The following is an 11,126-nucleotide window of genomic DNA, read 5'->3' on the forward strand; positions in this document are numbered from 1 at the left end:
GTTTGGCAGGTTTTTTAAATTTTCTGTCATGATTATATCCATTATTAACCTGAAATTAATACGAAAAAAATAGTAGTTCAACTTATTCGTTGATTGGCATAATGTGCAACATTATTCTTTAATGAACTATGAACAGGGACACAGCGGACAAGACAGGTCATAATTAGAGACCTGGCTAAAATTTTGAAATCTTGGTCTCTAGACCCGGCTATATTTAGAGACCGGCTATAATTAGAAGAGGGCTATAAATAGAGGTTTTACTGTAATTAGATGCAAGCATTATATAATGTGATGTATTAATGTGTATCGAAATTATAATTCCAAAAGAAACATACCACATCTAAATATATTAAACCTAAAAAAAGTCTACGGAAATCCTGCATTCTGATTGGTTGCCGACCCTTCTATGGAATTATTTTAACGTTGCTAACAATGGGAGCGCAAACCATGTTCATCCGAGATTATTTTTTGACCGGGTTAGTTTGGAAGAGCAAGTCTCTAGAAACAACATTTGGTTCACCACTTGCGCAGATGCGCAAAATTCAGAAAGTTATGGGCGCCACAAGTTCGCAAAAAGTGGTCGAGAGTGATCGCGCTGGACCTTGCATCAAAAATCATGCGTTTTTGCGAACTTGGGGAGCCCATAACGTGCTGAAATTTTCGCATCTGCCCAAGTGCCAAGCCAAATGTTCTTTCTAAAGACTTGCTCTTCCAAACTAACCTGGTCAAAAAATAATCTGGGCTGAACATGGTTTGCGCCTCCATTGTCAGTAATTTTTTATCGTTGCTAAGGAATTTTCTTAACGTTGCTAAATAATTTTTTTAATGTTGCTAAATAAATTTTTTAACGTTGCTAAGGAATGTTTTTAACGTTGCTATGGAATTTGTTGCTATGGGGGTGGAAGGTGGGGGTGGATGGGGGTGGGGGTGGGGGTGGATTTGATGGGGGTGGGGGTGGTTTTATAAATGCCGAATATAAACACTAAATTTTATACGTATTTACTGTATTGCTAGATAGGCCATACAGCATATATGTATATGTAGGTTTGGAAGAACTGAAATTCTAGGCACAAGTTTTTTGGATTTGTGATAATCGAATATAATATTTTCGTTTTTCACAAATCCATTTTCATTTTCATGAAACAAGTTTTAAGAACGTGCAAAGCATTTATGCATGTATATGTATGCACATATGTTAGTAATTAAATATGCATTGGTACATTTATCGCTCCGAGCTTGCTTGGAATCCATGCTGAATTTGATGATCAGTTAAATATTTGGATAATGTTTTTACATAGTCTGTCGAAATCAATAATTAATTAAATCTATGTGTTCATGTAGTTTAGACTATCATGTAACAAGACATCGTTCCGTTAATTATATATAATGTACGCATTACAGAAATTTCTAATTCAGTCTATAAATAAAAACATTTTTAGCTCGTCCACATTCAAAAAACTGATACGTCGTGTCAGTCGTGTGTATTTACATATTTTCATATCTACAGTACATAGGTACATAAAGTACATACATGCACATAAAGTACATGAGATGTGGAAGCTTAATAATAATTTCATGAAATATCAGAATACTTTATTTTGCTCACGTTTAAAAAACATGGCACGACTTTAGCATATTAATGCGCATCTCAAATGTGAACCAGGTATCAGTTTTGTAATTTGAAAATAATTATAATCAAGCATAATTTGCGGTTATATGTGTTTATAATTTGTAATTTGTAGATGTATAAAAACAGCAACGTGCATAATCGCAATTTTTATTTTGCAATATGATTTTTAAGTAATTAGCCAACGTCTGTCAACTCATCAATCGAGAAATGCGAGTAAATTTGTTTAAAAAAAACATGCACACTTTTTGGTCCAAATTCTAATTGGAATAATGTCATAGTTTGCTCTATATTGTGTTTTCTGTAGATGAGGTTAGTACGATAAAGAATTGTAATTGTTGATCATATTCTTGACACTTATACTTCTTGATTATTATGTACTTGAATATAAAAAACCTTTTAGGTATGAATACATTTTCCTTTTATTAACATACATGAATAGATTCGACATGCATTCGTACATACATTTCTATACATTATGGGTCAGTTGACTAAGTTAATTACAGTGGTAAAAATTAGTTCATGTTGTGTAACCTAAATCATACAAAAAATTACAATATTACAATCATTGTAATTACATTATATATATATATTATATCAGTATATCATTGTATAACTTGGAATTACAATAGGATTTATTTGGGAATAAGATTCTAGATACATAGTGCTACGTGCCAAATAATGAAATGTATTTTTTATGAATAAAATTGTAATACTTATTGTACGATGAAAAGCAGTTTCACCGAAAATGCGTTTTACCGAAGATAATTGTAAAATTGGGAGCAACTGATAGGTGGACCAATTTGACCTATACAATTCTCAGCAGAATAAGACACATTGGTACATCTATTACATAATAGTTTTTGCTAATACCTGCCAAAATAAAGTGATTTTTTCAGATGATCTCCTCTTAATCGTTGGTGAAGTCTCGGACTACCGCTTAATGGGACAACAGTTTTTAGCGAGTTTCAACGAGCAGCAAGAATTCTACACTAGACTTGGATTGCAGGACAAGATTTATTGCGATTACACTACTGAGAAGGTAGGATAATTTTACTCTATTTATTGTTTTAGCACAATACATAACTCACGTCTCATCTCACGATGCGGCACGATGCAGCGCATTGTGTATGCTTGTTTCTCCAGTTCGATTTATTACATGCACGAGTACATGATAAACTTGGTGGAGGAAAGCATGGGATATAGCTTGATATGCAATAGCTTATTAAATTATGAGCAAATTATCAAGGATGAAAATTTTTCTCCGTGGTTGAGAATATAATATCCTCATTAACTGACTATAATAAGGTCAATCCGACTAAAAGTGATGTCAACAGTATCGATGAGAAAAGTTCTAACCTTGAGTTCTAACCATCAGCTTTGGAGTTGTACGGATGGTCATCATCGAAGGCGAGATTATAAAAAATGGAGAATGTTCTGGTGAGTATATGATCTACATTGTACAAGCTGTAGATCCCATCTGATAAAGAGTATTAAATACCCAAAAGAAAGTTTCTCTTATGAGAAAAACAGTGAATGTTTTCTTATAGAAATACGTAACTAGCATATAAGCCTTTCCTACAAGGGTGAATAGCTAGTAAATATACCTTTTCTATGGTATGAATTATAATGCCAGTAGATAGTTAAATTACTTGACTGATGTTTAATAAATATCTTCTTTGGACATAAAATTTGAAATTCATGTGTCCTGTGTTTATATCCTACTGTAACATTTATTGCACAATGAAAATCAGTTTTACTGGAAATTGTGTGTAAAATATGATTTCACATTCTATGTTTCACGGTTTTGATACCCGGATTATTTAGTTTTCTATGTTCCAAATCTATGTGACTGGACTTCTACAACACGGAATATATGGACCAAGTATTCCATAAGGAACCTTAGGTGCGACACTGGAAGCCATCGTTTGCAAGTGAAAACTTTTTACGCCAAAATGCTCGCAACCGAGAGGTTAATCTTTAATAAAGGTTGCATTCAGATGCGATTCTCAAACAGTATGTTTATTCGAGAGTATGTTTACTGGATAAATTTAAGAACGGAGTGAGTACAATAAGAGATTCATACTAATTACTTATACGGGGGCATGCATATGTATGTACCTCACACTGCCGTGATTACGGAAGGGATGAGGTACACGGAATATCCTACAAGACGAGTTATCGACTTGAATACATAGTAAGCCTCAAACGCTTTGCCAGCACGTGGACCCGAAGAAATTACGTCAAAGGAAATCGAGCAAATAGACAAACCAGTTAGAATTCGCGAAAGTGAAAGAACACCTGCTATCTATGAATTAATCTAAAACACTAAACACTATTTCCAAGCATCATACATATTTTCATTTAAATCATTTGCGAAGAAGGTTTCTCAGCAGTACCTTCTGTTGAGTTTTTCCTTGAATGTTTCTTCTACCGGGAATAATAAAAGTTTTCCATGCTTTGTTTTCCTGTTAGCGCTTATGAACACTGTATTAGCTCTTATACACCTCTTGCTTTACAATTGCTAAGATAACATATCCAATCTACTCAAAATGATTTTCAAAATTTAGAAAAAAATAGAATCGAATCATTACTCTCAGAGAGATTGAAGAGGTATGTAAAGAGCATTATAGAAAAGACAAAATTACGAAAATCTAGTCAATTTTTTTTTCAACACTAGAATGTATAACATTAACGTCCTCTGATAATGAAATCGATATATGTAAGTGAAGATGAGAAGTCAATAGCCTAGTCTTTACATATATATTACTTTTTAATTGGTCGAAACACGCGAAACTTATATATAATTCGCCAGACGCACAATTAGAGGGGTCGCCCCGGGAAGTGTTGATGTGGATTTTTTTCCCTAAAAATGGTCAAAAAATGTATCCAAAAACACCAAAATTTTGAAAAATATTCGAAATATATCTGTCCTGAGGTATCCGCAAACAGAAACCCCTTAAGTCCATTCTCCATCCCATATTTAACGTTTTTCATCACGCCCGCCATTACTGCTTTTTCGGAAGACTTTGTAACTTCATTGATAATTTTCTGCCACTGTAACCAAGATTTTCTTGAATTATCGACTGTTTCTCAAAGCTGGGAGTATTACTTCTTACACATAGGCCACATTTTTTTATTGAGTGAAGATGAGGGATGTTTGTGGGGTTTCCATTTTTTGACGCCAAAATGAGTTTTTGCTCGATTTCTTCCTTCATAGTTGTTGGATTGTGGATTTGTCGAAGGTCGGTCCAAAAAATTATATTTTATATTCTTTGATATTCATTGATGAAAGGAATCAAACGGTCTATCACACATTTCCGAAATCAAACCTGTGCTTCCTCACAGCCCATCGGAATCCAGGGGTCCGAAACATGCCCAGATTGACGGAACGCCAGCCAAACCTGAGATTTTTTGAGAAATTTCGAAAAGCATTTTAATTTCTCTCCGGTTTTCATTTGAGTGATACATTTCCCATGAAAAAATTGCCTTCACGGAGTTTCTGTCACGTTTTTGAACACGTAGGACTCGTCGTAAATGACTAACTTTTTTGGTGAACTTTTGTTGTAAAGCTTCGGAGGTTCTGCGATTACCATTTTTTCTTTAGTTCCCGTATGTTTTGCTGGAGATTTCTTTGCATACGTTTTGACCCCCATTTCGTAGGCCTTAGTATGATACGAGTGATTTGTATTAATCTTTGACTTCATGGCTGCATTAGGCACCGACCTGGATGGATAATTTTCAAAAAAGGATTCAACCGTTTTTAACTTTTGAGGGGTCGATATGATTGTTTTTTTCAAATGGTGGTTATTTGAGGTTTACATTTTCGGATTCTCCATACTTTTTTATGTAAGTTTAAATTTTTTCACGGCCACACCGTCCTCTGTTGAAATGTGGTAAAGACTTCTCCGAGTCTTCGTAACTCGGATTTTGGTACTTACAAAAAATTCATTTTCCGACTTCCTCGCTTTGAAGTTGCGTACGAAATTTGTTTTTCAAGGAAATCTTATGAAATTTTTAGGGTACGGGGTTGAATATATTTGTAACATTATGTGAAAAAATAAGATCCCTGAAACCATTGTTCACCACCCTGCTACTAATTACAATCCCATCAACACTTCCCGGGGCGACCCCTCTAATAAAAATCCCAGGTAATAACTTTGTACTGATTTTAATCCAAAGTATGCACAAAATGAGAATCTTTTCTACATTAGCTGAGAAGTAAAGCTTAAAAAAATGTCGGATTCTGTAATGATTTCTAATCATCACAACCGGTATGTCGAACCTCAAGCTCGAAAAGAGAATTTTCCACTTTGTCAATTGCAAAATAAAACGATCCCGACTAAAAATTTTTGGTTGTAATAATATTATTCTATAATGTTAAACAAACGTTCAGTTTGGCCACTTTTGAGAAGTTGAAATAATATTATATTCCAACAAGAAATTAACATCAAATGAATATTACCCCAATATTATAAGAATATTGAATTAATCATATTTTCGGTGATCTCATCAATATTGCATACATGTTCTTCGAATACTGTTGACTAACGTCTGCGCAATACTTCAATGAATATTCTAAGCAGCCAATTCTCAATACCATTACAATACATATTTTTATTTTCATTTCAATAATTATATACATACTTACATTACATACATACTTATTCTTTACAGACTAATTAATATGTACCATTATGAGGATAGCAAACAAATCCGAACTCTTCTGTCGGTAACAGTATACATTTTCTTGCAATTTTTGATTTACAAATAAATTCGGAGACATTACTAATTCTACGGACAACATAAAGATGTATTTTAGTACTATCGATGGGATACAGAAAATACGGCTCTTTAAACATAAATTTCCTTATTTCTATCATATTATTTACGCTATTTATGTGCACAATTTTTGCAATACTACCATTACTTAGCATGACATGACAATCGCGTGTATTACTTTTAAGCTTAGGAATTTCAGGCACCTTATTGATTTTGGCACTAAATTTCTGTCCCTCTGCAACTCTACCAATTACTTGCTGCAAAGGATTGCTTTTTCCTCTAAGCATTCGTTTTAACTCTTGCATATAATTTTCGAAACAAAAGGCGCTGGTTCGTTCAAGCGATCCGTATTTGTCTGCATCGTCTGGGAGATGAATTAAAGAATGCAAATTATATGTAATAAATTCTTTGGAATATAGCTTTCCAAATTCTCCTACAAACAAGCGCAACATTTGCCTAGCTAAATTATACCAAGAACTATCATTATTTAATAGAATCCTTATCGAAATCGAGAACAACAAGAAATGCTTATACTTATTTTCAGTAAGAATGTCACGTAACACTAAAGGGCCACTGTACAACAAAAAATTTCTAAACTGGGTGCCCTTCCAATACGATAATTCAGCTAATGATCTTGGTTTGCGAGAAAATTCTGATGGAAAATATGGTCTTAGTTCACAAAGTCTACCAGAAATTATGTCAACTTGCTGGCGGCTTAGTTTGTGCGGAATGGGGCCCTTCGTCCATATTACTAACATTTTTTTGCAAACTCCTAAGCACACTAAATGTAAATAGTCCAGTGGAAATTGCGACACCATCCCAAAGTTAAGTCTCAAAAATTCTGAATTCCCAGTGTGGTAAGAAATTTGTTTTTTGCAGCGAAATGAATCGTCAGAACGTAAAGGCGAATTAATATCCGGATAAACTACTTTGCCAACGTGAATTCCTTTTACCTCGCATCTCTCACAAGCATAATATCCCCCATGGCCTATAATTTGTTTCAGCATTGACCTTGCTGGGGCGTCAGCGATCACACATGAAAGTTTGAATTTGAAATGTTTTTCGGCAACAAAAATACCTGTCTGAAGTAATTCCTCTAATTCTAAAATAGTTGGATTTAAATATTTTTCAAGATCTAATGGCTTAGTGTCCCCTAGATACAATGCAATTAAAAAGGGTGTACAATTTATGAGCTTATCTAATTTACCTAAAATAGGCCAAAATTGTTTTTTTGAACTTTTATATACTGGGACTCCATCTATACCTAACATTAAAACAATTTCGTCAGATTGAATATTATTATATTTTTGTGTGACAAGGTATTTTTTTAACCCAAAATGATAGTAAATTCCTCCTGGAATAGAAATTATATTAAAATCTGAATTACGAGGAGTTTGAAGCAAAGATATGTGAGTTTTAGGGAGGCACAAATTTTGAAAATTTAAAGAGAGAATGGATAATAAATCATCCACCGCTACGCGTGTAATATTATGTTTGACAGCCCAGACTGCTAATTTATCCTTAAAATTTACTGGCACGCTACTTGTTTCTGACTCTGATTCCGAGCTAATTTCTGATTCAGTAACATTATTTACATAATCTATTAAATTAAATTCTCCTGTCGGATTGTCAAATACAACTGTTTCATTAAAATAATCTTCTACAATATCATTACTATTACTCGGTGTTTGACCAACACCACTACAGATCTCGTCTACACAATTATTCTCTATTTCTCCTAAATCATTACTAATTTCATTGCAAATTACGTCTACAAAACTAGTAGGCTCAAAATCTACAAATTCACTGTTAATTTCATTAAAAATTTGTTGAACTGAATGTTGGAATTTACGTCGCTTCGTCCGATGGGAAGACATCGTGATTACTTTTTGGCTTTAGTTGTGAATGGAGCAAACCGGAACCACTTAGCTATGTACGTGTTAATGTCGTGCTCGGTGGTTCTATCGTAACCCTTAGTTGCTCGCACCCCCCCTGAAATTATTGTATTTTATTTTTAGGTTTAAATTAGACAGGGTTTTTCGTTTGTCACCTTACCAATAATAACTAAATTGATTTTGGAGTAAACATTAAATTCTTGCTTGTTTTTCCCATGGCCAGTTCTGCTGAATTTTGCACCCAGGTCAATGGTCATTAACTTTTCAAGAATCGTCCTCGTAATATCTTCAGCGTCCTTCCCGTCAAGTAGAGATAGGTAGGAAATCTACATTTTTTTAAATAATGGCATTAGAAAAACATTGATCTTTCTGCAAATTATAAATTAAATTAAATTATTTTAACCAACCATTAACCTTCGATTTTCCTTATTTTCTTCTAAATACGTTTCAACCCCTTTGAGGCCATCCACAGTGTCAACTGGAATCGGTGGCAGAGTGGAGAAATCTTCCGGTTCCGGATTCTTGTTAGACGCTGTTTTTAGCAGTAGGAAATGTTTGCAAATTTCGTTTTGGGTCTGCTGGATTTGTACCAAATGTCGAACCATCACCTTTTGGAACTCTACAAGTAATGCAAACTATAAATTTAACTATTTATGACCAAATGTGTTTCAAGCCTTACTCATCAAATCATCCTTAGTAGCATATTCCACCTCAAAATTGGTTACAATGGGTGCGAAAGGTACTTGTGAAGACTGCTCCAGTCCAATTGAAAGATTTGAATTTGAATACGATGCGATATGGTCGGGATTTGGAATGAAATTTATTCCCTCTTCAGACACCGTGTTTTTTCCTGGAATCTGTGGAATGTCTAAAATTGAAAAAAAGAGAGTATTGAATTACTGTTAAAATTGTACATACTGAATTTTAGTTGAGCGCAGTTAGGTTATAAATCAAATAAATGAGAATTGTATATTTAATGCTTACTTATCTGTAGAGAAGTTAGTGGGGACGCAAATTGATGGTCGGCAGACTTCCCTTGTAATATTTGTGACGATGAGTGATCACTATCCGAATCAGTTTCTGGCAGCACTGTTTTTGATTTACTGGTAGGCTTTTTTTTGACCCGTCGATCGTTATTGGAGTCAGACTCTAGGAACGTGCAAAGCATTTATGCATGTATATGTATGCACATATGTTAGTAATTAAATATGCATTGGTACATTTATCGCTCCGAGCTTGCTTGGAATCCATGCTGAATTTGATGATCAGTTAAATATTTGGATAATGTTTTTACATAGTCTGTCGAAATCAATAATTAATTAAATCTATGTGTTCATGTAGTTTAGACTATCATGTAACAAGACATCGTTCCGTTAATTATATATAATGTACGCATTACAGAAATTTCTAATTCAGTCTATAAATAAAAACATTTTTAGCTCGTCCACATTCAAAAAACTGATACGTCGTGTCAGTCGTGTGTATTTACATATTTTCATATCTACAGTACATAGGTACATAAAGTACATACATGCACATAAAGTACATGAGATGTGGAAGCTTAATAATAATTTCATGAAATATCAGAATACTTTATTTTGCTCACGTTTAAAAAACATGGCACGACTTTAGCATATTAATGCGCATCTCAAATGTGAACCAGGTATCAGTTTTGTAATTTGAAAATAATTATAATCAAGCATAATTTGCGGTTATATGTGTTTATAATTTGTAATTTGTAGATGTATAAAAACAGCAACGTGCATAATCGCAATTTTTATTTTGCAATATGATTTTTAAGTAATTAGCCAACGTCTGTCAACTCATCAATCGAGAAATGCGAGTAAATTTGTTTAAAAAAAACATGCACACTTTTTGGTCCAAATTCTAATTGGAATAATGTCATAGTTTGCTCTATATTGTGTTTTCTGTAGATGAGGTTAGTACGATAAAGAATTGTAATTGTTGATCATATTCTTGACACTTATACTTCTTGATTATTATGTACTTGAATATAAAAAACCTTTTAGGTATGAATACATTTTCCTTTTATTAACATACATGAATAGATTCGACATGCATTCGTACATACATTTCTATACATTATGGGTCAGTTGACTAAGTTAATTACAGTGGTAAAAATTAGTTCATGTTGTGTAACCTAAATCATACAAAAAATTACAATATTACAATCATTGTAATTACATTATATATATATATTATATCAGTATATCATTGTATAACTTGGAATTACAATAGGATTTATTTGGGAATAAGATTCTAGATACATAGTGCTACGTGCCAAATAATGAAATGTATTTTTTATGAATAAAATTGTAATACTTATTGTACGATGAAAAGCAGTTTCACCGAAAATGCGTTTTACCGAAGATAATTGTAAAATTGGGAGCAACTGATAGGTGGACCAATTTGACCTATACAATTCTCAGCAGAATAAGACACATTGGTACATCTATTACATAATAGTTTTTGCTAATACCTGCCAAAATAAAGTGATTTTTTCAGATGATCTCCTCTTAATCGTTGGTGAAGTCTCGGACTACCGCTTAATGGGACAACAGTTTTTAGCGAGTTTCAACGAGCAGCAAGAATTCTACACTAGACTTGGATTGCAGGACAAGATTTATTGCGATTACACTACTGAGAAGGTAGGATAATTTTACTCTATTTATTGTTTTAGCACAATACATAACTCACGTCTCATCTCACGATGCGGCACGATGCAGCGCATTGTGTATGCTTGTTTCTCCAGTTCGATTTATTACATGCACGAGTACATGATAAACTTGGTGGAGGAAAGC

General features: G+C 33.6%; 1 protein-coding gene across 1 annotated transcript; it reads right to left on the minus strand.

Annotated features, from left to right (window-relative positions):
• Positions 1-8,266: 8,266 nt before the first annotated feature.
• Positions 8,267-9,472, minus strand: LOC118437318. The gene is made up of 5 exons (XM_035856260.1): positions 9,289-9,472; positions 8,984-9,172; positions 8,712-8,923; positions 8,465-8,630; positions 8,267-8,401 (listed from the first exon to the last, which is right to left on the minus strand). Exons 1-5 carry the CDS (start codon positions 9,470-9,472, stop codon positions 8,292-8,294), a joined length of 861 nt encoding a protein of 286 aa, XP_035712153.1. The 3' UTR covers positions 8,267-8,291.
• Between the last annotated feature and the right edge of the window lie 1,654 nt (positions 9,473-11,126).

The sequence above is a fragment of the Folsomia candida genome, unplaced genomic scaffold, assembly GCF_002217175.1.
Source record: "Folsomia candida strain VU population unplaced genomic scaffold, ASM221717v1 Fcan01_Sc013, whole genome shotgun sequence".
In the NCBI taxonomy this organism is placed as follows: Eukaryota; Metazoa; Arthropoda; class Collembola; order Entomobryomorpha; family Isotomidae; genus Folsomia; species Folsomia candida.

What these genes read in the sequence shown, in the direction of transcription:
- LOC118437318 (XM_035856260.1), bottom strand. Translation starts at nt 9,472, where the DNA reads ATGCTTTGCACGTTCCTAGAGTCTGACTCCAATAACGATCGACGGGTC. An exon ending in ACTAACTTCTCTACAGATAA is followed by an intron (nt 9,173 to 9,288) that starts GTAAGCATTAAA and finishes TTTCAATTTTAG; the next exon opens with ACATTCCACAGATTCCAGGA. An exon ending in AGGAAAATCGAAGGTTAATG is followed by an intron (nt 8,631 to 8,711) that starts GTTGGTTAAAAT and finishes AAAAAAATGTAG; the next exon opens with ATTTCCTACCTATCTCTACT.